Here is a 26370-nt window from a genome sequence, read left to right on the forward strand (position 1 = left end):
CTAATAATATCAATCACTCGATTGTCTGGTCTAGACTTATTTACCTGCTATTGTGATAACGCTTGAATATTGCTCACTGTGGCATTTAACAACATTCACTCATTCACTTTGATAGGTATGGCCCAGCGCATTGCAGAGTGAAGCACAACAAAGTGCACTTCAAGGGGTTAAAAACTACTGCCATGGTATAGCCTTGAGCACAATAAAGAGACGTAATATGTTTGTACAACTGAAGTGTTTTAGCTAGCATTTGAGGATCCACTGTCATAAAATTAAGTACTTTTTTACACAAGGAAAATATTTTTTACACCCACCCTGGCATGTCCAGGTTACATAACAAAGTGTAATTAAAGGGGCACCACAACAGACTTTGAGCTAAGCCTGATTAGTTTCATTAACAGTTGCTGGCCACAGGATGCTGTGGAAGGAGATGATAACCAGATGTGGAGACGCCGCACTGGCTTACATCTCCGAGATTGCTCCACACTCCATCTTCACATTCAAATTGTTTAACATGTGTCTGGCACCTCTGTTATGCTCAGCCTCCGACTTGATTACCTTCAAAGTTATGTTATTAGCAAAAAGTTTGAAAGTTTCACAAAGATAACAGAAAATGTAGGAGTGATTGCAATGTGAGATGTCATAGGAAGATGAATTATATGAACACACGGATGTTACGATTCAAGATATGCATTGTACAAAACTCGGATGTTACGATTCAAGATATGCATTGTACAAAACACGGATGTTACGATTCAAGATATGCATTGTACAAAACACGGATGTTACGATTCAAGATATGCATTGTACAAAACACGGATGTTACGATTCAAGATATGAATTGTACAAAAAACGGTCAGGGTACAAAATCTATGCGACAGATTCAGCATGTTTTGCAGAACATCAACATTGTACGACTAACATACTTGCGTACAGTAGATAAAGGGGGTTGATATTAGCATATATGGGAAGTATGGAACACCATATTATGAATTAATGAGGGCAGATCTTTGGGAGAACATATCATAAATAAACTTTGAGACTCTTTTGCCAGTGACATGGCCAGGATTTTGTATCATTGCCAGAGATTTGGCTCTGTCATTTAAGTTGTAAGGGCTAATTTTCTGCGGCAGTAATTTTCTTTCAGAGTGATGTAGGTACAGTGCTAAAGAAAGTGAATTTTATCTTCTATTTCATTTTTGTTGCAGAGGTGACAATCTTTGTTCAGCAGGAGTCTTGCTGTATCTGCCTCTTTCACTCTGTAGATCATGGCAGCTGAGGTGTAACCTTGTTAAGCATAATCTGTGGTATATGCATTTTACTGATAAGATTTTGTGTGAGTGTATATTTATGGAGTCAGATCAGATAGCTTTGAAGTATAGCTGTAAGTTTAACTAAGATGCACTTATTAGCAATATGTTTGATGCCTAGGAGATATCAGTCCTGTTACTATTGGGACATGTTTTAATGAGAGTGTAGTCCCCTGGTTGAGTCTGGACGGTTACTGAGAACTACCTAGAACTTTTGACTTAAACTCTTTTGCTGGATTATTTGAAATTCCTGATTCAAGGATACAATAATTTCATGTCTTTCAAATATATTTTTTCTGTACAATTTGCCTAATTCATTTTTTTCTGGAAATAATCATGTCATTTTATATACAAATAAATATGCTATTTGGCAATATTAAATCTACTTGTGAATTGTAAGTGATATTTTGTCATGGTTTTACTGTGGTATTTAACTTGAATGTCAGTTGAACAAATAATTCCCTGTCAATATGCCTTTGGAGTGTGAAAACCATGTGACAGACGTGACAAGTGTAGACAGTGTAGGTCTACAAAGAGTTCACTGGTAAGCAAAAGCTGATGTTTCCTCACTGGTGTGTTCCTGCCTATTGCCACATGCAAAAATCCATGTACTAAACCTGTCGCTTCTACAGTGTTCCCAGAGGTCAATGCTGTACATTAGTCACTCTGTATTATCCTGCAGTCATTGGTAACATCATCTCTGAACTTACTGTCAGTAAATCAGCATTATATAGATGACAGCTGTTGTTTATCCATAATCAAAGGTCAGAACCATTGGTCAAAGGTCAAGGACACTGCACTGAGTACAGTTAGTGAACAGTCCTCGAAGAAAGCAATACCATTTTTCCTTCAAGCATGCTGTCTTGCAGTGCAATTGGTTGGTTTTCCGACCTGAATCTGTGATAGGTGTCACTAATGGCACCTGATTGCTAGGTGACTTATAAGATTGTTTCCAAGCTTTAAGAATTAACAGCCTCCAGTTGTATATCAGTGAATCAGAAATGCATCACATTAGGGAACATAGCGCAGTGATTCAATGGCTATGTTGGACACTGATGACCTGTGATGTTTGATGTTATTGATTTGTGATTCATTCCTGTTGACAATCTTCTATTTAAGTGTGACTACAGTCCCGGGGTGTGGAGATCGTTCCACACTAGACTCTCATTATGGAATCTTAACTGTGGATAATTTCAGAAGCTGGATGCACACGGACCATGTGTTTTACACACATGTTTATTGCTAACTGTGAAAGCTGAGGAAATGAATTCTTACCATTAGGGCATTTCAATACTTACAGACCTATCACTATGCATGAGAGGGCTGATGTTGAATTGAGAGAATTCCCCGAAGGGGATATTTTCTTGTCATTTTCATCCAGAAAGTATTGAACAACTGGAAGATGAAACTAGACAAAAGTGTTGACTGGTTGGTGGGTGGGTGGTGAGATACTGAAAATGACTACTCCATCAAGGAATGCTGTAGAAGTAAAGTGAACAATAACTTCAAGATAACCAGACCTGGAAACGAAATCAGTTGTATCAATATGTATACAACATGTGGTTAGGGGTTACGCTTAAGATAAACTTGTTTCTGATAAGGAGACATCCAAACTATTACATAAGATCAACAGTATTTTTGCCCTAGAGAAATGCTAGAGCGAGACCTTGTACATGTAATATAGAAATAGTAATACTTAACATATCTGAGGGCTGTCATGTTAGAATTTGTCACTAGACACCTTTCTTTCTTAAAAGGCAACTTAATACATTGAGTGGCAAGGCTCTGTGATTTTGTTGGTAGCATGTCATAGTACCCAAACAGCATGGATTAGTGTTCATAATATCAATCACTGGTTTGCCTGGTCCAGACTCGATTTATAGAAGGGACAAGATGAGGCTTGAATAGACTTGAGTAGATAATTAAACAAGAAATAAACGAGAAGATTTTATGTATCCAGAGTGATTAGCATTATTTCTGATGGAATCATTTTGTTGAGTGTATCATACGCAGTTAGTTGAACAAGTTATACAAAATTGTTTATGCACATGGGAGTTCCCAAATTCAAAATATTATTACTGCAGTTTATAGCTATGTTGTGTATGAAACTACTGCATCTCAAAGCCACACATCGTATGGAGGGAGTCATAAAGACTCGTAACAGCATACTGTTATTGTATTACAGTGTATTCTGGGCGTATGTGATATTGATCTATATTGATCGATACTGTCAACCAACCCTGGAGCCCTGATGAACCAGCACACCTTGTTGTGGCCAGGCTGCAGGGGAGAAGGACATATTCCTGTCCAGCACATGGTTTATGCTGTACTTGTAGTGGCTGGAACGACACCTATAGCAGTATCTGCCCCGTTATCAGCATTATCCCACAGAGTAACAGGCAGCTTCTCATTCATCAAGTCTACTTCATTAGTGAAGTATTTCAATATATGTTTTGTTAAATTAATTAATGTAAACTATCTTCACATTCTCTTTATGCGTTTTATGACCACTTCACTTTTATCATCCCTTGTCTACTCTAAGTGGTCATCCAAGTAGTATATCGTGCACACTCGGTGCAGCTTGTCTAGATTCAAGTTTCTACTTAATTCCACACATTCACTTGAGCAACAAAAATGACAATTTGCCCAAGTGGTATCTCCCTTAAAGTTATACACACATTTAGTGATATCATATAATATTTAGATTAAATTTAGATTAAATTACAAAAAATGTGGTTTCTACTAATTGGGTAATGATAATAATAACAGAGAGAAAACTGATATTGATTTGTTGATATTTCTTAAATTTCTTGATAATTATATATCTCATAATTTGACATAATAATCGCTTGATATAAAATCTTTCTCCGAAATTATTTGTTTCACTGTTTAGTGATAATAATAATTCTGGGATACAGGCATTTCTCCTGTAAAGATTGTTACAGAGCAATGTTAACTTGTTGGAAATTTCACTTATCAGTATAGTGTGTGTGCTGAGACCACTTGACTGGTGAAGCTGAACCTTCACTCGCTTGTTCCAACTGATGATACTATCTCAATTGGTCAAGATGTTTGAATCTGATTTTGAATATGGCCTCCATGACAGCCATGTTTAAAAGTCACTGCTCAGCAATTTAAGCTCAAGGTGTATTGTAATGTAAGTTCTCCTAGAATGAATGTTTTTGCTGTGTAAATTTTTTTTCTGAAATTGATAGACTGAGGAAGCTGAACTTTGGTGTGTGTGTGTCTCCTTTGTATGATCATTGGGATTTTACTGTTCTTAAGAAACAATTGAACACATTGTTCATCATTACAATATGCCTTAGCATTAGAAATTGTCACTTTGTCTAGTCCTTTAGTCCTTGCCAAACTGCCGAATTAATAGTTAGGGTATCATAAGAACTAGTAGAAATGTGTTCTTTTTAAGGGTTTTGCTGTGTTATAATTATAAGGACTAGTGGGCTAACACAGTTAGTTTCTAGCGCTGCCATAGTCTCTGTAGAAGTAATGTAATACTCAAAGCTGAAACTTTGTGTAAAGTAAATGTAACACTTGTACATTGTAACACTGTGATAAATAGTTAATTCATTATTGTAGATCTTGAAACAAATTTAGTTACTTGTTTCATATTTGTTAATACATTTGGCCTCAGTATTTATGAAAAAAACATTTTAAAAAAACTTCTAACAAAAACTTTTGACTATCCAGGTGAGCTACAGTACCGAGACACTATTTTTCTAAATTTGAATTATACATATAGAAAATCAGAGTTAACCTATGGTCGCCCTCAATGACAGTTTAGGAATTGATCACCACAGCTTGATATAACCGACAGGAAAGCCTTGAAACATGACAGATGTGTTTTTACAGCTGCAGAATAAATTCCTCTAAATCACAGAACGCAGTATTGTATTTTACGGCCATTAGTGGACCAATCTCAGTAAACTGTACACTAGCTGGATGCCTACATCTCTGAACATCAAAGGACATTCATGAATGGACATGCAATGCTTCTGTCTCGGGATGGCATTTCAGATTCCACCTCCACTGAGCCGGGGTGAACTCAGGGCCACTGCTTGACTGTTTTTATTGATTAGTAATTTTGATGCAGAGAATGTTGTGGGGATTCAATTATCATCACTTGCAGTGTCTGCTGAACACTCTCGGCTCACAATCATGACCGACCATCTCCCTCTTGTTTCACAACTACAGCCTCATCCGTTCACGTTTCATTACATATCTTGGTATATAGGTCTACTTCTTATATCTCTCGGATTAGTCGTTATGAAATCAAATCCTTCTTATGTGGCTAATTTCAGACAGATCAGCTCGCTTCCACCCGTATTGTCGACCTGATTTGGCTTTGTGGTAATTTTCATTTGGCTGTAAGGCTTACATTAGGAATCACTTTAGCTGAAATGGAACTACTTGCCATAAACAGATTGTGTTGATACTGAGTGATGACAGCTCAGCCTGCATGGCAGATACAATCATGCAAGTACTGGCCTAGCTGACGAGGAAGCATGCCAAGGGGGTGATACTTTCACCCTTCTTGTTGGGCTTCTGAGGTAGTAAGAGTCCACATTGGCTTCGTGCATGGGAGTCAGGCAGCAACAGTAACTGTTTTGGGTGGCGTCTAGATGGGTGATACTGTGGCAAACTATGCTATAGTCGCTCTATCAACCAATGGTTTTCCGTTTCACTTCAACCAATTCTAACTTCATGTTATCGATATGAAATCATTGGGGGCAGTGCTCGTCACGTCGAAGACCCGGGTTCGATTCCCAACATGGATACAATATGTGAAGCCCATTTCCAGTGTCCCCCACGTGATATTGCTGGAATATTGCTAAAAGTGGCGTAAAACCATACTCACTCATTCACTCAATCACTCACTCACCATGAAATCATTGAAATTATACCTAAACCAGATGATAGGTCCTTAATATTTGATTGATCGGACGGAGACCATGTCACCAAATCGTGCAAAACTGCTATGGAAACAGAGATTTATTTGTGCAAGTTAGTGACTGAAGAAGAATATAATTCATTTTGATGAAAGATGAAAGATTGAGTGTTTTGACTGTCAGTGAATGCGGAGTACATCGTCAACATCATAATAATTACGCAAGCGTGTGGCCGCCTGTCAGTGATCAAGTCTGGATCAGACTACAGATACCACTCAAGAGCTTCCATATGTGATGGATGTATATTTTGAACAAATCTCTCCTTTCAAAAAAGACATTTCTCCAGGCATGTCACAAGTTACCTGGAAATAAAGATAGAGCTTTTTATCTTTTCCATTTTATTGATTATCTCGGCCATGATGCAGAAATCAAAGAAGCTTTGTGAGTGAGGCCAAAAACAGAAAAATAATCACTCATAAGCATGATTAGAATTCAAGCTGTATTTTAATAACAACTGTTTTTTAAGGGTTTTCAGTTATTGGTAAATGTATCCCCCAAATGGTCTCACTAAATACAATTTGTTTTGACCTGGCCTTCCTTTAGAATGTAAGGGCATATGACATCATTTCAGAACTGCGGACCTCCATTGCCTGTTTCCCTTTGACTTTTAACTATTCCATTAACAATTGATGTCTGAAGGAACTGCATGGTGGCTACTGCTCCACCTTCCCTCTTATCAAGTTCAATGGTGTAGCTATCAGGAGGCAGGAAATCTCGGAGTCGCTGACAATTGGAGCATCTCCAAGTCTTTCTTTGCTTCATTACCATGCCATCACATTCAAGTTGTTTTTTTACATGTATATGTGTGAAAATTCTGAAGAAATAGATACCGAGTCCTAAATTGATACATTTTTAATCAGTATTGATTCCCATTTCACCTACAGGCTCTTTTGAAAATGGTAAGCCATGTCTTTCTTATCTCATCTTCTTGAGCTCAGCTGTATTCAGGTTGTGATCTCCTTACACGCCAATAAAACTTGCATGAAGAAAGCACAGTACAGGATCATCTCTAGATCATGTAATTTCCATTCATGTGCTATGCTCTCTAGTTTTTTAAATGTATTGGGTCGTTGAACTACCCAGAAACCACTAACTGTTACGGAGTCCGGTTCAAAACATGATACCATTGGTTCATCAAACTTAATGTGATGTTATGCACATCGAAGCTGTTTTTCCACCCACAGATACAAACACATAACAAACATCTTTTACTTCTTTTGAGAGGTGCTGTGCTATTTTGAAAAAAACCCACCACAAATAGAAAATAGTAATGTTTGATCTGATTGTATAGTGCAGTAAGACATTAACTCAAAATATTGACAAGGGGGACATTTTGAAGATTTGACATTTTCTGGCTTGCAGAGAAACAATCTCATTAAAATCAGATCTTTGTTTAGCGGTAGCGAGAACTAAGGTCTGATTTTAAAGAGATTGGCAGAGAAAGAAGTCAAAATTTTCAACAAATAAGAAAGTGATTGTTACTTTTGGTAATGACTCCATCCTAGCAAGGTTTGCCCTGATACCTGCTGTGCAAGGTGCTTGCTTGATGTCCCCACATGCAGTGGTGATGCACAATGGCTAAGGATATTGAGTAAGACCCAGCCTTCTCCTGTCTGAGTTGGCTCTGGCACACACACATGGATATGTGCCTTTGAGTAAGACCCAGCCCTTCTCCTGTCTGAGTTGGCTCTGGCATACACACATGGATATGTTCCTTTGAGCAAGACCCAGCCTTCTCCTGTCTGAGTTGGTTCTGGCATACACACATGGATATGTGTCTTTGAGTAAGACCCAGCCTTCTCCTGTCTGAGTTGGCTCTGGCATACACACATGGATATGTGTCTTTGAGTAAGACCAAGCCTTCTCCTGTCTGAGTTGGTTCTGGCATACACACATGGATATGTGCCTTTGCATCACCTCCAGCATTGCCCTGCTGTAACCTCCCTGACCTACAGCTATTGACAAGTCCTGCTTTCAACAGCATACTTGAACTGGGGCTACACAGTGTCCATGCTGTCAAGAGCTTCATGGAACTGCTGAAAGAAAGTGCTTAAGAGTTGTGGCAATCTAATTTGAGGCCTCAAAAGAATCTGGAAGAACGGGAGGGGAAAAAAATAGTTTCTGTCAACAAACTCCACTTATGTTCAAAGCGTTCTTATATCTTCAGCCATGTATCTTTCACTCTTGTGAAGGTCTTGAATAGTTCCTCACTGTGCTAGTGTTTTTAAGATGAAGAGATTAAATTTATGGTTTTATGGTTCTTTAGGCACAATTCTTTTTACTTACAGCATTTGGGAAGTGAAGACTTAAGTTCACTCACTCACTCACTCACTCACTAACTTTATCACATATTATACTTTATTCAGTATTTAACAAAATACACAATCAAATTCATTGTTTGTTCAGTCAATACCTATGTTGAATTACCAGATCACTTTATCCATCCACTGAAAGAACAATATTTACTAATTAGATAAAAGATGCACTAATTACCATATCAAATAATTTGGAAGCTCTGCCTGACCTTTGGGACAATCTTCAATCAACAACAAGCTGTCATGTTTCATAAGGAAATAAACCAGTTTTGTTTGATCATGTTTCTAAAGATTACCATTGATAGCTGTTCAATATTCCATACCTCTCCCACTCTTTGGAAGGCTAGGGAACCAAATCTGTCAATATGAGCGAGGTGATTATGATGAAATACCCCCTCTGTTGTCAAACACTAGTGACCCCATCAAAGAATATATGGAAGAAATAATTGGATTCTGTAATATCAGAAATCCTTAATGTAAAGGAAATTTCCTATGCATCTATTTAATTAATAATGTCATTAAATTATGTTATGACAAAAATGGAGACTTTGATTGGTCGACAATACATTAAAGAAGATAAATGTCACTTCATGTAAAATAGACGAGTTAACCAGTTTCACAACATGTCTGTGATACTGCACAGGATGGAAAATGATAGCTGGTCTCTTATGTTATTGTACAAATTAGATCGATTAACGAGCAAGAGCTGTTGGAGCCCGTCATAACTAGTGATAATAAGTATGAGAAGTAAATAAAATATAGAGTAATTGTGATAAAATAAACATTAACTTCATGCTGAAAATAATCAATTGTGCCATGGGCTTCCAGACTCTGTGAAGTTTAGCAACTGACTATAAGCCTGTGATAAAACATCAAAGGCTACAGCCTGAACATGTTGAACAGCAGTAGGGGAGGGTATTGGTGGACTGCTCTTGCCTACCAGCTACCAACCTGGAAGAAATGTTGCTCAGGCTTCAAACTGGCATTTAAATGTGCATACATGAACCTGTCTGAAATACTACACTGTGGTCTGCTTACAAGAACCTTCTGCTGTAATAATTGAAAGGAGGAATGGTCTCGTTAATGACTGATAGGTTGATCAAATATAAGCAACAAAATCAAAAGAAATCTGTTGTACGTTTCTGACTACGTCATTAGCATGTGTTTATGAAACACTATCAAATAGTGATACCAGGTGTTCGAGAAATGTTGAGTGTGTCATACCCATCCCAAACACATGCAACAGCAAGTCAATTGTTCACTTCAAAACATGTAACAGATGACATCCAAGCATACTGTGTAAGAAAACTTCTTCCTGGGTTTGCCCAGTCATTGAAGACATCATTCCTGTGCCATGATTCTGTGATTGTGGGTTTTAAGCCAGGTATCCCCTGACTGTTCATTCATTTATCAGCACTATATTCATGCTCACGAGTTTCATTCACCAAAGTGGTAATCATCTATGACTTGTATCTTTGCTTGCTTTCCGCTCATGTCAAGCTGACATGCCACATTACTAAAGTTCTGTAAAATGCGCTGCTAAAATGCACTCACTAACTCACTCACTCACCCACCCACTCACTCACTCTTCCTGATGAAATATGATGCAATTTATGCTTCTGTTACATCAAGGCAATGGAAAAGTCTTACATATTGTTTATTAACTTGGTTACATCATTAACATGGTATAAACTTAGAGAGTATAAGGCAATATCCTAGTGGTTGTTAGCAAATCAAATCAGATCGACTTTGCATCACTTCAGGTCATGACATGACATAAGAAGGTATAAATAACAACACAAAATTTCTTTGAACACTCAAAGGAGTAAGGTTAGCTGACAGCATATGACGGGAGTGACCAGGCGGTTTGAGAGATCCCTTGTGTGGTAGAGGATGCTTCGTCCTGGGTGCAGTAGGTTAGCTGACAGCATATGACTGGAGTGACCAGGCGGTTTGAGAGATCCCTTGTGTGGTAGAGGATGCTTCGTCCTGGGTGCAGTAGGTTAGCTGACAGCATATGACTGGAGTGACCAGGCGGTTTGAGAGATCCCTTGTGTGGTAGAGGATGCTTCGTCCTGGGTGCAGTGGATGTTGTCATAGTTACTTCAGTTACTGGTGTTGCTGATGTCATGACAGGGTACACAACACAGCTGATGTGCCATAGAAGTGATGGTGCATGAAACTCGAAATGGAGATATGGTCTTATGTAAAGCAAAGGACCACTACACCCCGTTACTGCTTTCATGCTCTGAAGCATAAAAACTGTCACAGATCAATTTGAGATCCATATTATGTTCGAATGTTCGAATCCCACATGGCACAATGTGTGAAGCCCATTTCTGGTGTCCCCCCAGCTGGAATATTGCTAAGAGTGTCGTAAAACCATACTAACTCACTCACTCATTCTGCAACAAAGATATGAATTGAAGATACATTTACAAGCATACGAAAATGAGACTGCACTGACAGTATTGTTAATTGGACTTATTTACGGTAATATCGCTCCCTTAACTAAGTGATCTGATGCAATATATATGTCAGCAGCTAGTTTTGCTTTCATCATGATCATTCTGTACATTCAGATTAAAATTGACGTGCTTGTGACAATTTATTCAACAAGTCTCTGTCTAGTGTCCAATAACCAATCTGTGTTAAGACCATATTACCTGAGACATTTTTTGTTGAATCAATAATGCATTATGGCGAAAACACTCCTCACAAATCTACGTACTGAATGAACTATGAGCCTACTAAGGTGACATTGTGTATAACAACATCCCTAGTTTATACATGTCAACCAGTACATTGCCAGATCCTCAATTACACGAGAGACTTTTTAAGAAATCTTTAATGCCACTCTCTCAGCAGTATCTTGCTTTGCTATTGTTTCATTTGCTTGCAGATTAATGATGAGTGTTACATGGGTTGAGGGATGGGGAGTTATTGGTCGGAGGGATGAATGTATCTGGATTGACAACTACAGTTTGGTTTTGCCATTACCAGATGGGATAATGTCTGCACCAACTGCTTCCTGGTACATTGGAAAGAGAATTGATGCACACTCATGGTAATGAGATGGTTTTGTATGTGTGTGTAGATGTGTGTGCATGTGTTGGAAAGTGTCAGTGGGGTGAATCCTTCTTGGGATTCTGGGCTAAGTAGGCCTACATGATCCCATGCTTGTCTGAGCTGATTAATGAAGATTGGTTGGTTAAACTGTGGGACCTGGGTGTGTGTGTCATCCTGCTCTCAAGGCAGGAATTGCATATGTAGTCAATCACTGCTCTCAAGCCAGGATTGCTTATGTAGTCAACCACTGCTCTGAAGGCAGGAATTGCTTATGCAGTCAATCACTGCTCTGAAGGCAGGAATTGCTTATGTAGTCAATCACTGCTCTGAAGGCAGGAATTGCTTATGTAGTCAATCACTGCTCTGAAGGCAGGAATTGCTTATGTAGTCAATCACTGCTCTGAAGGCAGGAATTGCTTATGTAGTCAATCACTGCTCTGAAGGCAGGAATTGCTTATGTAGTCAATCACTGCTCTGAAGGCAGGAATTGCTTATGCAGTCAATCACTGCTCTGAAGGCAGGAATTGCTTATGTAGTCAATCACTGCTCTCAAGCCAGGATTGCTTATGTAGTCAATCACTGCTCTGAAGGCAGGAATTGCTTATGTAGTCAATCACTGCTCTGAAGCCAGGATTGCTTATGTAGTCAATCACTGCTCTGAAGGCAGGAATTGCTTATGTAGTCAATCACTGCTCTGAAGCCAGGATTGCTTATGTAGTCAATCACTGCTCTGAAGGCAGGAATTGCTTATGTAGTCAACCACTGCTCTGAAGCCAGGATTGCTTATGTAGTCAATCACTGCTCTGAAGGCAGGAAGTGCTTATGTAGTCAACCACTGCTCTGAAGCCAGGATTGCTTATGTAGTCAATCACTGCTCTGAAGGCAGGAATTGCTTATGTAGTCCGCTTGCCTGGAAATTTTGTACTAGCTGCAATCACATAGGGCCATGTTGCTGACTGTGGCACAAAACACCATTCACTCACTCATTGGATATCTGTCTTTCTTAGTCCCTGAGATGATGTGCCATCACGGTGGAGTTGACGAGGTACCAGGCACAAACGTAACGATGATAAGCCATTCAGAGGTTTATGCAGTTTTTGATTTTCACTGGTGTGTAGTAACATAAGTTCCAACTCATTCAGGAAATCCTTCTCATCCCTCTGGCAAGTAAACAACACTCACCAGCAGTCAGCATACATGGTGCGCAGTGTCAACATTCATCCAATTCCAATCCTATGTATCACTGTACAGGAGATTGGTGTAGGTTTTCAGTCTCTCAAATGACTTAACAATATAGTAAACAAAAAACGTGAATTCATAGAATACTAGATTGTTGTACTCTGTTACATATAATACAGAAAGTTGAACCGCTGTTGAAACTGGATGCAGTAAACACAGGTACATCCTCTTTTACATGTTGGCATTGTCATGTAGAGGCTGCCAACTTCAACAGAACTACACAAATTGTTGCGCGAGATGTGTAACATTCTCAGCATCTAAACTGGGAGAAGCCGTTGTGAACAAACAGACCCAGATATCTGTAACAGCCGGCAGTGAAGGGTTCTATTCCTGGCCCCTGCCCTGGTCAACATGCTCCACCACCATACAAACACCAGGAACACATCAACCATGGACTCTATCCCCTTAACATTTCATATCAATGTACAACTATTACCTTCGGCTATAAGATGTGAAGAATGACAGATTACTCACTGCCGCTTTCAATAAACATAAAACATTGAACTCATGGACCTTTTAAATAAATATTATACTCAGCTACCTTTTTACTGATCTGGCACCGAATAACATCTCTTCTGGAAAATTTAAGGAAACTGTACATGAAAAGTTCACGTCCATATACCTCGGTGAAACTGACCAAGACCCATCCACAAAACCACATAAGCTCAAACACCTTGGGAAAATAGGAGACAAATTCGGAATTAAACCATTTCCGAAAGTAACCACCGCATTAGAACACCGCAAAGCAGTTGCAAGGCTAAGACTCAGTGCTCAAGACGTTCAAACTGAGAGAGGAAGATACTTTAACACTCCGAACAGAAGGATTATGTACCTTCTGTGATATTGATGAAATAGAAGAAGAGCACTTCCTGTTGCAATGCCCTCTCCACAAAGACCTGAGACAGGAACTAAATTCATCACCCACCTTATCTATGCACCCAATACCGCTAAAAATACTATTAAGTCCACCAGAGCCTTTAGCAAAAATTATCTCCAATTTCATTCACAAAATTTTCAGGAAAAGAAAATCTGCATCTCCTCTCTAGCAATATAATCAGAGCAATATTTGTATTCTATTGTGTATGTCAATGTTTTAATTAGTCATGTTCATGTTTTGTACCCTGCCCCCTGTAGGTGTTTATGTACAATGGATATTCTTCTTCTTCTTCACCAACCATGTGCTTCAGAAGTCCCACCCAGATGATCCCCCAGACACTGTAACTTCACCTTGTTGGATACAACACACGTTATCATTAATGACAAGTTTGGAATGTTTATTCGGATAGCAATGGATCCTGAATCTGTGAGAGCATTGCAAACAAGACCTGATGTTAACAGCTGCTTGATAAAGCCAAGATTGATGTTACTGATGCTTCTGCCGAAGATCTGTCGCTATTATTCTTATCGTAACCTACCTGTCACATTTAGGGATGAAAACTTCATTGTGACTTTGATATATGTTACAAAATGTTTCAAGCCTTGGATGAGATAAGCTTCTGTATTGACAGTCTTCTTTGATCCCCTGCTCGTGCTGAATGTGATTTGTTTGTTTTATTGTTTAACACCTCAATCAGCAATATTCCAGCTATATGACAGCGGGCTGTAAATAATCGAGTCTATGATATTGCTGAGTGAGGCATAAAGCCACAAACAAACAAAACAAAAAAACAATGTGTGAAGCCCATTTCTGGTGTTCACCGCTGTGATATTGCTGGAATATTGCTAAAAGCGGCGTAAAACTATACTCACTCACTTACTGAGATTGCACCATACCCCTAATCTTTCTGGTAGAACTAATGTGAAGTACAGGGTTAGACTGAAGCTGTAAACACAGAGTGAGGAGAACTGTGCAATACCCCTGTCAGTCAGTCACTCACCACTCTCCAACATGACAGGTGGAGTGTTTGCGTGTGGCTGGTATTGATCCAGGGCCTGGTGTTGAAGTGACTGGTGCACATGAGGAGAACAGGTGATGACAGCGATGTAAGGATATAGATGGTGACACACTGACCATCTGCTGATTGGAGTTTGTGTGTGTGACAGCAGGCGCTGGCTGTCCATGTCATAGACGTTCTGTGGTAATGGTTTTCTAAATAATGATCTGAATTATCTGAAGTGTTTCGGGTTTGAACACATCACACATACAAGAAAGCCATTGGGTTTTAACAAATCACTTACAAGAAAACTGGTATTCTCACCTTTCCTGGGACAATTCTTGGTTGTGGGTAGTCTTTCATGGCCTTGAATAATTTTGAAGGTGCTTGCTTGATGTAACAGATACCAGATGTGTCTCTGCCTGGATAATGTCCACCTTTTCAGTCAGATTGTCGAGAACAAAGTTCCAGGGTACCAACAGTTTGTTAACAAAGCAGATATTGATGGCTAGACACATCCTATGATATTATTTCTGGCAAGTGAGGAATGTTTTTGATTTGTGCGAAACACATTGATTGTATTCAGTTATTTTTCAACACATATTTGAAACACTAATGCAAATGTTTATCGTAATGTGATACCATTTATGTAGAAACGACTTATTCTGCATATTCAACAGTGTATCAATCCTTGTGTTTTCAAGTTTCATGGGATAATCTTTGTGCATGTTGTTCTTCTATTTATTAATAACTGAAACACAATGATGGTAAAGACTTTCAAATATTGATGAAATCCTGCTCAGGGCTGTGTAGCAATTGATTCAATATGTTTGAGAGAAAATCAATGCATTTGATAAATTGCACAAAATATGATAGCTTGATCCGGAGAAATGTATGGATTGTTTACTCCACAGAACCAGTTTCATTGATGCCTTGACTATAAATAGCACCTGTTAGCAACATTTGCATCAATCACACAAATTCCCTGAAAGTCAAGCATGTTCTACAGGAACATGATGTCGCAAGCTTGGCCTAATGTGTGCTAGGATCCACCGCCTACACACAAAGCTGTTCCCATTTGCAAACATTCAACATTAACATCCATGGATTCCACTTTGGCCTCAACATGAACTTCATGCACAAAAGGCATAGTTTGTGCATTTCCGCCAACACGAAAATGGCAAAGCTCATCAAATTATCACCTTAGCAACAGCATCAATAGGCATTTATTCCACCTTAACCGGTTCCCAGGGTTCTTCTTGGTACACAGACTTCCTCTTTACTGCACATGGGTCAGGTGAAGGAGAGTCCCAATTGATTTGTTATGGTTATTTTTTTTGGTGCCGTTATCAAGAGAAGAGTGATACTGGAGTGTGTCATATTTTATAAATCAATTTCCATGGTGAATTGACCTGATGAACTAGATCAGAAGGATGTAAGTCACCACATATTTGTGAACGATATGGCTTGTTTATCACAGTTTACCTGTTTTCATTTCCTTCAAGATCAATACAGGTTTCAAATGGTTCAAAGTGGCTTGAGTCTGGCCACAAAACATGTCAGTTCACACAACTGCACATGAGATTAAACTGCTTTCAGTGTGTATTAGTATTGATACTTGTCCATGAGATTAAACTGCTTTCAGCATGTATGAGTATTGATACTTGTCCATGAGATTAAACTGCTTTCAGAATGTATGAGTATTGATACTTGTCCATGAGATTAAACTGCTTTCAGCATGTATGAGTATTGATACTAGTCCATGAGATTAAACTGCTTTCAGTGTGTGTGAGTATTGATACTTGTGCATTAGATTAAACTGCATTCAGCATGTATAAATATTGATACAGGTTGTCTTTTCGTGTTTAGTTTGCACATTTTTTATTCCCTTTAATGAGGGATACACTTAGCTAGCAAATCTGCAGTCTAATTTGCTATCGATCCACTGGATGTTTTTTGTCCATCCATTAGATATTGGTGGTGCATGATTTGGGAAATTTACTTTTTTCAATAGATTCCATCAAAGCAACTGCCTCATTTTGTTTTAACCCTTTTGGATACAACGTGATTTATGTTACTCTAATAAAAATCATTTCTAGATTAGTGACAACATTGTATTGATATTCTATTGGATATGTGAGAAATATCACAAATTTGTGCGTAATTTCCATTTGCATAGTGGGATAATAAAGAATTATTGCTTAGACTTAGTAGTTTAAGAATAATTTGGTGAATTTAGGCTGGAACGCAGTGTTTATATACAGAGTTATGTCAAGGTTCAGCTGTATGGTGTGAACAAACAGATCATCATGCAAATGTATGTGTAGGATATGTGACTAGTCTGCAGTTTTTATTAGTATAAAGATTGCTATGTTACACTTTTATGGGATTAATGGACTTAATCTCCAGGCAGAACCCTTGTAATCAGTATTTTGTTCTTCGTTTCACTGGCAACATTGCCAACACTTTCAACAGTCATTGCATGCCTTGACTGGTTGATTGAATGAGATAATTAGTGGTAGGGCTAATTCTAGTGATTTATTGACCTGCGGGAATGTTTGTCCATGTACCAGTAAACTCTAGATATGGTGGATAGGTCAGGGGCTAACAGATGAACTTGACCAGGGTACAACCACACAGTTGAATTAGTGGAGTGCATATGGAACCTGACTTGAATCAACCGGTCCAGTTATCCTGAATGTAATGTGTCACACATTGCATCAAGGCTGAGTGGGTAACCCCTGCTGAGACATTGTGATATATGGAACATTTATGTTAGTTTTTTCGATGAAGATGAAGTGTATTTCCCAAGGGTTATGAGAAAGATGTCCATTAGTTGCTGTGTGTCAATAATTCAGCTTGGGTGTGGACTAATGCATTGTTTGATCATGTCTATTTCAAGAATAAGGTTGGCACGGGTGGCCAAGTCGCAGTGCAGAGTTGCATCCCTTGGATGTCCATTAGTTGCTGTGTGTCAATAATTCAGCTTGGGTGTGGACTAATGCATTGTTTGATCATGTCTATTTCAAGAATAAGGTTGGCACGGGTGGCCAAGTCGCAGTGCAGAGTTGCATCCCTTGGGCACACCAGAAACCTGTCATAGTTGGTTCCAATCCTGGTTCGCTCTGATTATGTTTCTAGGTCAGCACCATACCCATTCTTGTGGGATGCACCAAAGTGGTAAACATCTGAGACAGTGCATAGGTTCGGTCTTTCCTCCCACACCATGCTGACAAGCCTTGATATGGCTAGAATACTGTTCAAAGCAGTGTTGCACCCAACTCACTCACTCACTCAAGAATTATGTTGCTCAGTAATAGCCAGCTCTGGCAAATGATGTGTGTATCATTGGGACCGGCATAGTTAGTAGAGTGTTAGCAAGAGATAGAATGATAGCTTTATTGTCATGTCAGGAAAACAAACATTTTTGGCTTGAGTGGAAGTCAATGGTAACAGAACAGGGTATCATGTTGGATTGTGAGGTGAAAATGGTCAATGTCATTAATAATCTAAATGTGGCCTCCTAAACCCTTTACACGGTCCAAGTCCAAACTGTTTTGTGAGAAGCAGTTACTATCACTGCAGGTCTTTTATAGTGTTCCATCATACCAGGGAACACGCATTATTCTAGATTCTCAGCACAAATACTTTTTTGGTAATTATCTATTTGGAAAGTAGTGTTGATGTAGGTCAACCTACTTGTAGAGCTTTCATCATAGGATAATCATGTTATCCCACTAATGCTGACTGGACAAAGACCCAATGGTTTATTGTTCTATTAGTAAATGACTTGCACTGATGAATATTTGTCATCGACTCAGCTTATGGACATCAATCACGGCCTGACGGTGACAACAGTTCTTTGTCATGGTAACCCAGATAGCCATCACACAGGCCTTGAAATGTTGTGAGCAATGGCACTGATTGGGGCATCATGTAAACCCATGATGGTTCAACAAATCACAATGAATTTCCTGCAATAAGACAAAAAGTCACAGATGTTGATGTTATGGATAATCGATTCAACATTTAGCAAATCAATAATCGAGTCCATATCTCTCCTGTTCTTGATATTTCAGATAAAGATGTATATTTTTAATCTGTCATTGTGCCTATCATTATTTGTTTAGGAATCCTTGCCCGAGACCTGATTGTTTCTTTCCCGCTTCTGCATGTGTTGGAGAGATTCAGTTTCAGGCTACAGGTTTCTTATTCATGTATGGTAGACACTGAGATACTGTCCTAATTTTGAAAAGAGCAATATGCCAACTGGGCTGGGACGGGGCTCAGGTACGCGGGTCGGGTGGGTCCTGAGTAGGACACGGATACCCACAGGACTACCTGGACCCGTGGTTAGTCACGTGAGATATTGTTTAATGACAAACAATATCTGGAACTCTATGGTTACACTACAAGTCACTAATGTTCGCATTTCTTTCTGACTTAGCACCATTGCTTATGACCTTTATAGGTTTGAATAAAAATACAACTTCAGTCAACTTCATTGTATGCATGACCAGAGCATTTAATACATGTATCTAGATACATTTTACCAGGGCTACGGTCACACTATTCCCAATCGGACATTTTGTATCCAACTCTTGAGACCTCTAGAGGGTACCCGGGGAGGGTCGTGTAATAGAGAGGTGGGTACCCGGGTATTAAATTTGGACTCGTCCCAGCTCTGATGCCATCCTTTATTAATGCTCAACAGCTATTTCCTGTCTTCTTCATTTGACATCCCACACATCATGTCCAATAACTGGAATTAAATTTCCAATCCCTGTCATCTAATGTAAGGCAAGTAGATGGTCGAGAATATCCAACACAACAATAAAAGTCCATCACTATGAAGGTGATCACCATGACACCAAATTGATATTGATTGCTGCTGTACTATGTAGGCAAGTCATAGTGGAGACATCTTGCCTTGACATGTGACCAAAGTGTAGCAACAGCCATCTCAAGACTCAATGCTGTGCACAAGCCTAATGACTGTAACGTCTTATTTCATTGCTCTTGGCACATCATCTGTGCTTCGTTATACAGTAAGGCTGTGGTCAAAGGAGATTATCACTGTATTTATGTTGTGGGCCTGAACTATGGTGAAAAGGGATATTTGTTTCTTCTAAACCTGCCATGATAAAGCTGTGATATTGCTTACAGAGTCAGACTCTGATATTTAGGCAACATTTGATGAAATCCGTATTTCAACAAATGTCCAAAATAAAATCACCGACTCCCTGAATGAAAGCCAGTGACTCTTGTGTCTGTGAAACGTGTTTTTATTTATGTTAAGTATGATGAATAAACATAGTACATGTACAGTGCACACTTAATATCAAGTCATTTATCGAGGAACATCATGTGTGATCCAAGATGTGTGACGGTCGAAATGCGTGTAACAAAAGACAGATATAATTATACATACAAATTATAGGTCCCATTGAGTTTGTTATAACCCTAGTTTATTGTATTTACTAACTGCCATGTATGGTCAGACAGTGATATACTTGCATGAGTTACTGAATATTTGGTAAAGGAATATCCTGAAAAATATTTGGCGTCGGCAAATGATGTGAATAAAAGTTACAAAACCCATTCCATATCCTTAAATCTCTGCTAGTAACAGGGTCGATAGTACGATTCCAACTATATGATGAGCATGTGTTTATAAATCACTATCAAATAGTGATGATACCAGGTGTTTGTGAGAAAAGATTTGTTTATAGCAGCAGGCAGCTCAATGCAGTTTAAGGCTAATTATCCTCTGTGAAAACATAGGGAAGGACTTGTCTATGTTGAGAAACATGTAGAGCAAGACTTCCAGATTTGTCATCAGTGGCTATCAGCTAAGGACTTACGACCCATGTCATTCTGTAAATCACTTAAACCTTTATCAATACCAAGTACGATAGAGAGGGAGAGCTCAGATTTCAGACTTACGCTAATCCTATTGATGGTCCAGGAATACGAGACAACTCATTTGTTCCTGTGAACATTTCAGTGTTTGTTTCATTTGTTTCACTCCTTGCTTAGTGTAAGGTGGGCGATGTACTCAACAGCCTGTGTACCCTGTCTCCAGAAGTCTTTTCGGTGTCTTTATGAAACTTTGGAAATTTATTTGTGCAATGAAACTTACATAAGTATAAACCAAACATGCAGATGTAGCTGAACTTGAACCTGATTGAATGCATCCTTCATTTACAATGAGTTTTACCAATAGGCTTTCCTTTCTATTGACCTGCTTACCTTTTTAGTGAACAGCTGGTACCATCACTATAACTAAAACAAGGGCTCTGTGTAAGGGATCAGGTGTTTGCCATGTCCGTTTGTTTGTATTCAGGCCCTCAGATGTGACAGATGTGAATTGGAATAGCCCTTAGAGACTCACCATGTCGCACTTAGTGTGACAGATGTGAATAGGAATAGCCCTTAGAGACTCACCATGTCGTACTTAGTGTGACAGATGTGAATAGGAATAGCCCTTGGAGACTGTCATGAAGTCGTACTTAGGGTGACAGATGTGAATAGGAATAGCCCTTAGAGACTGTCATCAAGTCGTACTTAGTGTGACAGATGTGAATAGGAATAGCCCTTAAGGACTCACCATGTCATACTTAGTGTGACAGATGTGAATAGGAATAGCCCTTAGAGACTGTCATCGAGTCGTACTTAGTGTGACAGATGTGAATAGGAATAGCCCTTAAGGACTCACCATGTCATACTTAGTGTGACAGATGTGAATAGGAATAGCCCTTAGAGACTGTCATCAAGTCGTACTTAGTGTGACAGATGTGAATAGGAATAGCCCTTAAGGACTCACCATGTCATACTTAGTGTGACAGATGTGAATAGGAATAGCCCTTAGAGACTCACCATGTCGTACTTAGTGTGACAGATGTGAATAGGAATAGCCCTTGGAGACTGTCATGAAGTCGTACTTAGGGTGACAGATGTGAATAGGAATAGCCCTTAGAGACTGTCATCAAGTCGTACTTAGTGTGACAGATGTGAATAGGAATAGCCCTTAAGGACTCACCATGTCATACTTAGTGTGACAGATGTGAATAGGAATAGCCCTTAGAGACTGTCATCAAGTCGTACTAAGTGTGACAGATGTGAATAGGAATAGCCCTTAGAGACTCACCATGTCGTACTTAGTGTGACAGATGTGAATAGGAATAGCCCTTGGAGACTGTCATGAAGTCGTACTTAGGGTGACAGATGTGAATAGGAATAGCCCTTAGAGACTGTCATCAAGTCGTACTTAGTGTGACAGATGTGAATAGGAATAGCCCTTAAGGACTCACCATGTCATACTTAGTGTGACAGATGTGAATAGGAATAGCCCTTAGAGACTGTCATCAAGTCATACTTAGTGTGACAGATGTGAATAGGAATAGCCCTTAAGGACTCACCATGTCATACTTAGTGTGACAGATGTGAATAGGAATAGCCCTTAAAGACTGTCATCAAGTCGTACTTAGTGTGACATCAAGTCGTACTTAGTGTGACAGATGTGAATAGGAATAGCCCTTAGAGACTGTCATCAAGTCGTACTTAGTGTGACAGATGTGAATAGGAATAGCCCTTAGAGACTGTCATCAAGTCGTACTTAGTGTGACAGATGTGAATAGGAATAGCCCTTAGAGACTGTCATCAAGTCGTACTTAGCGTGACAAAAGTGAATAGGAATAGCCCTTAGAGACTGTCATCAAGTCGTACTTAGTGTGACAGATGTGAATAGGAATAGCCCTTAGAGACTGTCATCAAGTCGTACTTAGTGTGACAGATGTGAATAGGAATAGCCCTTAAAGACTCACCATGTCGTACTTAGTGTGACATCAAGTCGTACTTCAACTGACAGATTTAGGAACATTTTATGGTACCCTGTGTATTTGTTCCATTCCAGCTGTTATGGCTACCTTTGTACGGCTACATTTGTATGGCTACCTTTAAGTTAATTTTCATTTACATTTCAGGAAGCAACTGTTTTGTTTATAGGACTTAATTATTTCATTGTCACCATTGTTAATTGTGTTATCATTTGTTTCAGACAAGAGATAAGGATACGTATTATTGATGATGAAGAGTACGAGAAATCTGAACACTTCACTGTCATCCTGGATGAGCCATACCTGGTTCGAAAAGGCTCAGGTAATGCTCAGTTTTCAACACAGATCTGGCTTTGTTGTCTTTTTCAGGAGCGTTCATTTGAGATTATGGTAGACTTGCTGCCATATATATTTGTCATGAAGATATCAAAACATCTAATAAATGAAAGGAACTTAAGGTTATATGCATGACTTCATCATATAATGATAATGTTAATTGTTTTCTTTTCAGTAATATCGCATGTAGACAATGTATCTGATGGTACACCCTGCAAACATTGTGACGTAAAAATATTTGAGATTTCATGAAGTGTAAAATAATGAATCCTTGAACAGCTGTCTTCAGTCCTAGCAGTTGTCCCAGCAGTTGTGTGTGTGTGCAATAGTGTTGACATGATGCAATCATCACAGCAGAGTGTGGGCAGCCATGCTGTAGATGTGGGCATGTCACATGCTGTCTCAAGGACAACATTCTATAAGTTCTATTTGTTTATTGTGGGTGTAAGTGGACAGAGATGTTTGTTATGTCTCCATTACCACTATGGCTGTGGACAGCAAATCAAGCTAATCAGCCCTGCATGTGGGTAAACCTGTTGGTGGTAGATAGCCACAAGTATCCTGATTACTCATGCTCACACATTAACGACCATGAGACAAATGACTTTGTGATTAGGCTGCACCAGTACTATTTGGTGAAATGCCTGGATGCTGTTTCATTCACAGAAAACATTCGACCCGTGAAGGTCCAGGGTAGAATAGATCTTCAGCAACCTATGCTTGCTGTAAAAGGAGACTATGCTTGTCGTAAGAGGCAACTTAAATGGGATCGGGTGATCAGACTCACAGACTTGGCTCATGCATGTCATCGCATCCCAATTGCGTTGATCGATGCTCATGATGTCAGTCACTGTATTGTCTGGTCCAGACTCGAATATATACAGACTGCAGTCATATAGCTGGAATATTGCTGTGTACTGCGTTACACAACAAACAAACAAACACAGAAAACATTCAATAATGTCTCTAAGAAGTAACATTTCTCTTACGATTTGCAATCTGTCGTTTTGGGCTATTCATCATTCATGAAAATAGTCATCAATATGTTTTCTAATTTGGATAGGTAGATATTTTTTATTAATTGAATTGATAGATTCTACAACTTAATTACATTTATTTAAATCTAAGACTTTTTATGGAATGATAAATAGTTTATCTGTGTCGCGCCTGAAATGCACAATTATAGCCTGGGCCATGATGTTGCTTAGCTGTTACTCTATACCTTTACTAACAATTATTGCATTAGCTTAGGAAGCTGTCATGGTTACCCACATGTCATTCTGTTATGATTAACAAGAGGGACTTCATCAACTGGGAAGGAGTTGCGTGTCGAGCGTCATGTTCTCACCAGGAAAAGATTTTTAGTTGCTGTGTGGAGAGAAATTTGCTCATTGCCTTGTTAGGGTATATATCGACTGTTCCCTAACGAAAACCTAACAGGTCATTTAGTGGCTTCCTTCCTGAACGTTGCTGGAAAGATATAGATTATGTCGGAGGTGTTGTTGGTTGAGTGAGCTGAGGAAGGTCAGTTGTGAGCTGTGGGAGGTCGGTTGTGGGCTGTGAGTTGTGGGAGGTTGGTTGTGAGCTGTGAGTTGTGGGAGGTTGGTTGTGAGCTGTGAGTTGTGGGAGGTTGGTTGTGAGCTGAGTGAGGTCGGTTGTGGGCTGTGTGAGGTCGGTTGTGGGCTGTGGGAGGTTTGTTGTGGGCTGTGGGAGGTTTGTTGTGGGCTGTGAGTTGTGGGAGGTCGGTTGTGAGCTGTGGGAGGTTGGTTTGAGCTGTGAGCTGTGGGAGGTCGGTTGTGGGCTGAGTGAGGTCGGTTGTGGGCTGTGGGAGGTCGGTTGTGGGCTGTGGGAGGTTTGTTGTGGGCTGTGGGAGGTTTGTTGTGGGCTGAGGAAGGTCAGTTGTGAGCTGTGGGAGGTTTGTTGTGGGCTGTGGAAGGTCACTTGCGACCTGTGGAAGGTCAGTTGCAAGCTGACTGGAAGGTCTGCTAAAAATATAAGGAATATTGACATAGTGAATAGTGGGAATTTTATGATTTATCAATTAGTGTTTTAGTAATGGAATGTCATCAGAAAACAACATAAATATTATGTAGGTGTTTGGGGGGAATAATCTGTCGATATTAGGACTGAGTTATTGTACTGAGTCTTGTATGGGGAATTTGTCTGCTGAGATCTGTTCTAGACTCCTCATGAGCTGTTTGGTTATAGTGAATCTTTTCCACCTTGCGGAGACTGTGTGCTTTACCTTGAGGATATAGGTTCCAGTTTTACCTACATACTGAACTAAAAATACATTCTACTTTTTGGGCAAATGGATAAAACATCCAGGAATTTTGCTCCATGTTAAGGGTACAGGGACATTTCAGTAAGAAGCCACAATAGCAATAGTTAAAGAAGGTTTGTATACTGTACTTGTATCTTCTGGTCTCTGCTCTTTTGACATTATTTGGGTGATTTTTGGTCACTTCTTTAATGTCGATGAAGTGACGTAATATATGTCGTTAAAGCCACAAAGACACGATAGTGTCAGTTCAATAGGGACCAAAAAATGGCGCATATTAGCAGGATTCTTGTGCTGACTTTCCCATTAGCTAGTGTCGACCTTGATAGGTTTCCCATGTACACTGCATTATGTGAAGGCATCAGACTCACTGCTTCTAGGAGGATATACACAGGAACACAGGAAAATACATGATCCAGCTTATTACTTAATGTTAGTCTCAAATCCTAAGGTAAATGTGTGAAGGGAAGTAAGCTGAGTGATTTCACAAGGACTGTTACATTCGTCTATTGGGATCGCTCCTGAAATAATGAACTGTACATCTTGTAAGTTGTACATGAGAGAGGCAAGCTTCAGGAAAAATATAGTCTAGATTGGACTCATTTGTGGTTGCAAGTGCTTTGTAGGAGGTCAATATCCTACTTTAGTTTTTGCATATATGCATCAGTTAACATGTGGCATAAGATCCAGACACTGCTTTGTCTTAGAGGTATGAAAATACTTATGAATAAACATAGAAATGAATCTGATATTTTAACTCAAAAGAAACCTCAAAGCTCAGCTTCTTGCAAATGTAAATTGAACATCATTCAAGGTTCGCAGGCAAAGGCGTATGCATGAGACTGTTTGAGACAGACGAATTCATGGATCCTGCAGAGTTTTTCTTGCAGATCTGTCAGCCTTTGTCTAATGCTTAAGCTCTCTTGTGTGTGGCAATTTGGTTATTGTTTTTTTACAGTGTGTCTTTTTAACTCCCAATATCCCCAAAACAAAACAATTGTGGTTATTTATTGGCAGCATTTGTGACAACTTTCTGAATTATTTCTGGCAGCTTTTAAACTTGCAGGACACATTGGGACTATTGGTCCACATTCATTATTTTGGATTTCTTTGGTGGATGCTAGTCTGTCTCACAGTCCCT

The 26370-nt window shown here is 39.3% G+C and overlaps 1 protein-coding gene across 6 annotated transcripts in view; it reads left to right on the forward strand.

Moving 5' to 3' along the window:
- The window catches only part of LOC124151490 (sodium/calcium exchanger 3-like), a 136648-nt gene that overhangs the window by 62766 nt on the left and 47512 nt on the right, over positions 1 to 26370 (forward strand). For all 6 annotated transcript variants that reach the window (XM_046523982.2, XM_046523980.2, XM_046523981.2 and 3 more), the window contains exon 2: positions 22834 to 22934. In XM_046523982.2, the coding sequence (XP_046379938.1) occupies positions 22834 to 22934 (101 nt within the window). The remainder of the gene's footprint in view (positions 1 to 22833; positions 22935 to 26370) is intronic.

This window comes from Haliotis rufescens, unplaced genomic scaffold (assembly GCF_023055435.1).
Source record: "Haliotis rufescens isolate VD_foot unplaced genomic scaffold, xgHalRufe1.0.p SCAF_3, whole genome shotgun sequence".
NCBI lineage: Eukaryota > Metazoa > Mollusca > Gastropoda > Lepetellida > Haliotidae > Haliotis > Haliotis rufescens.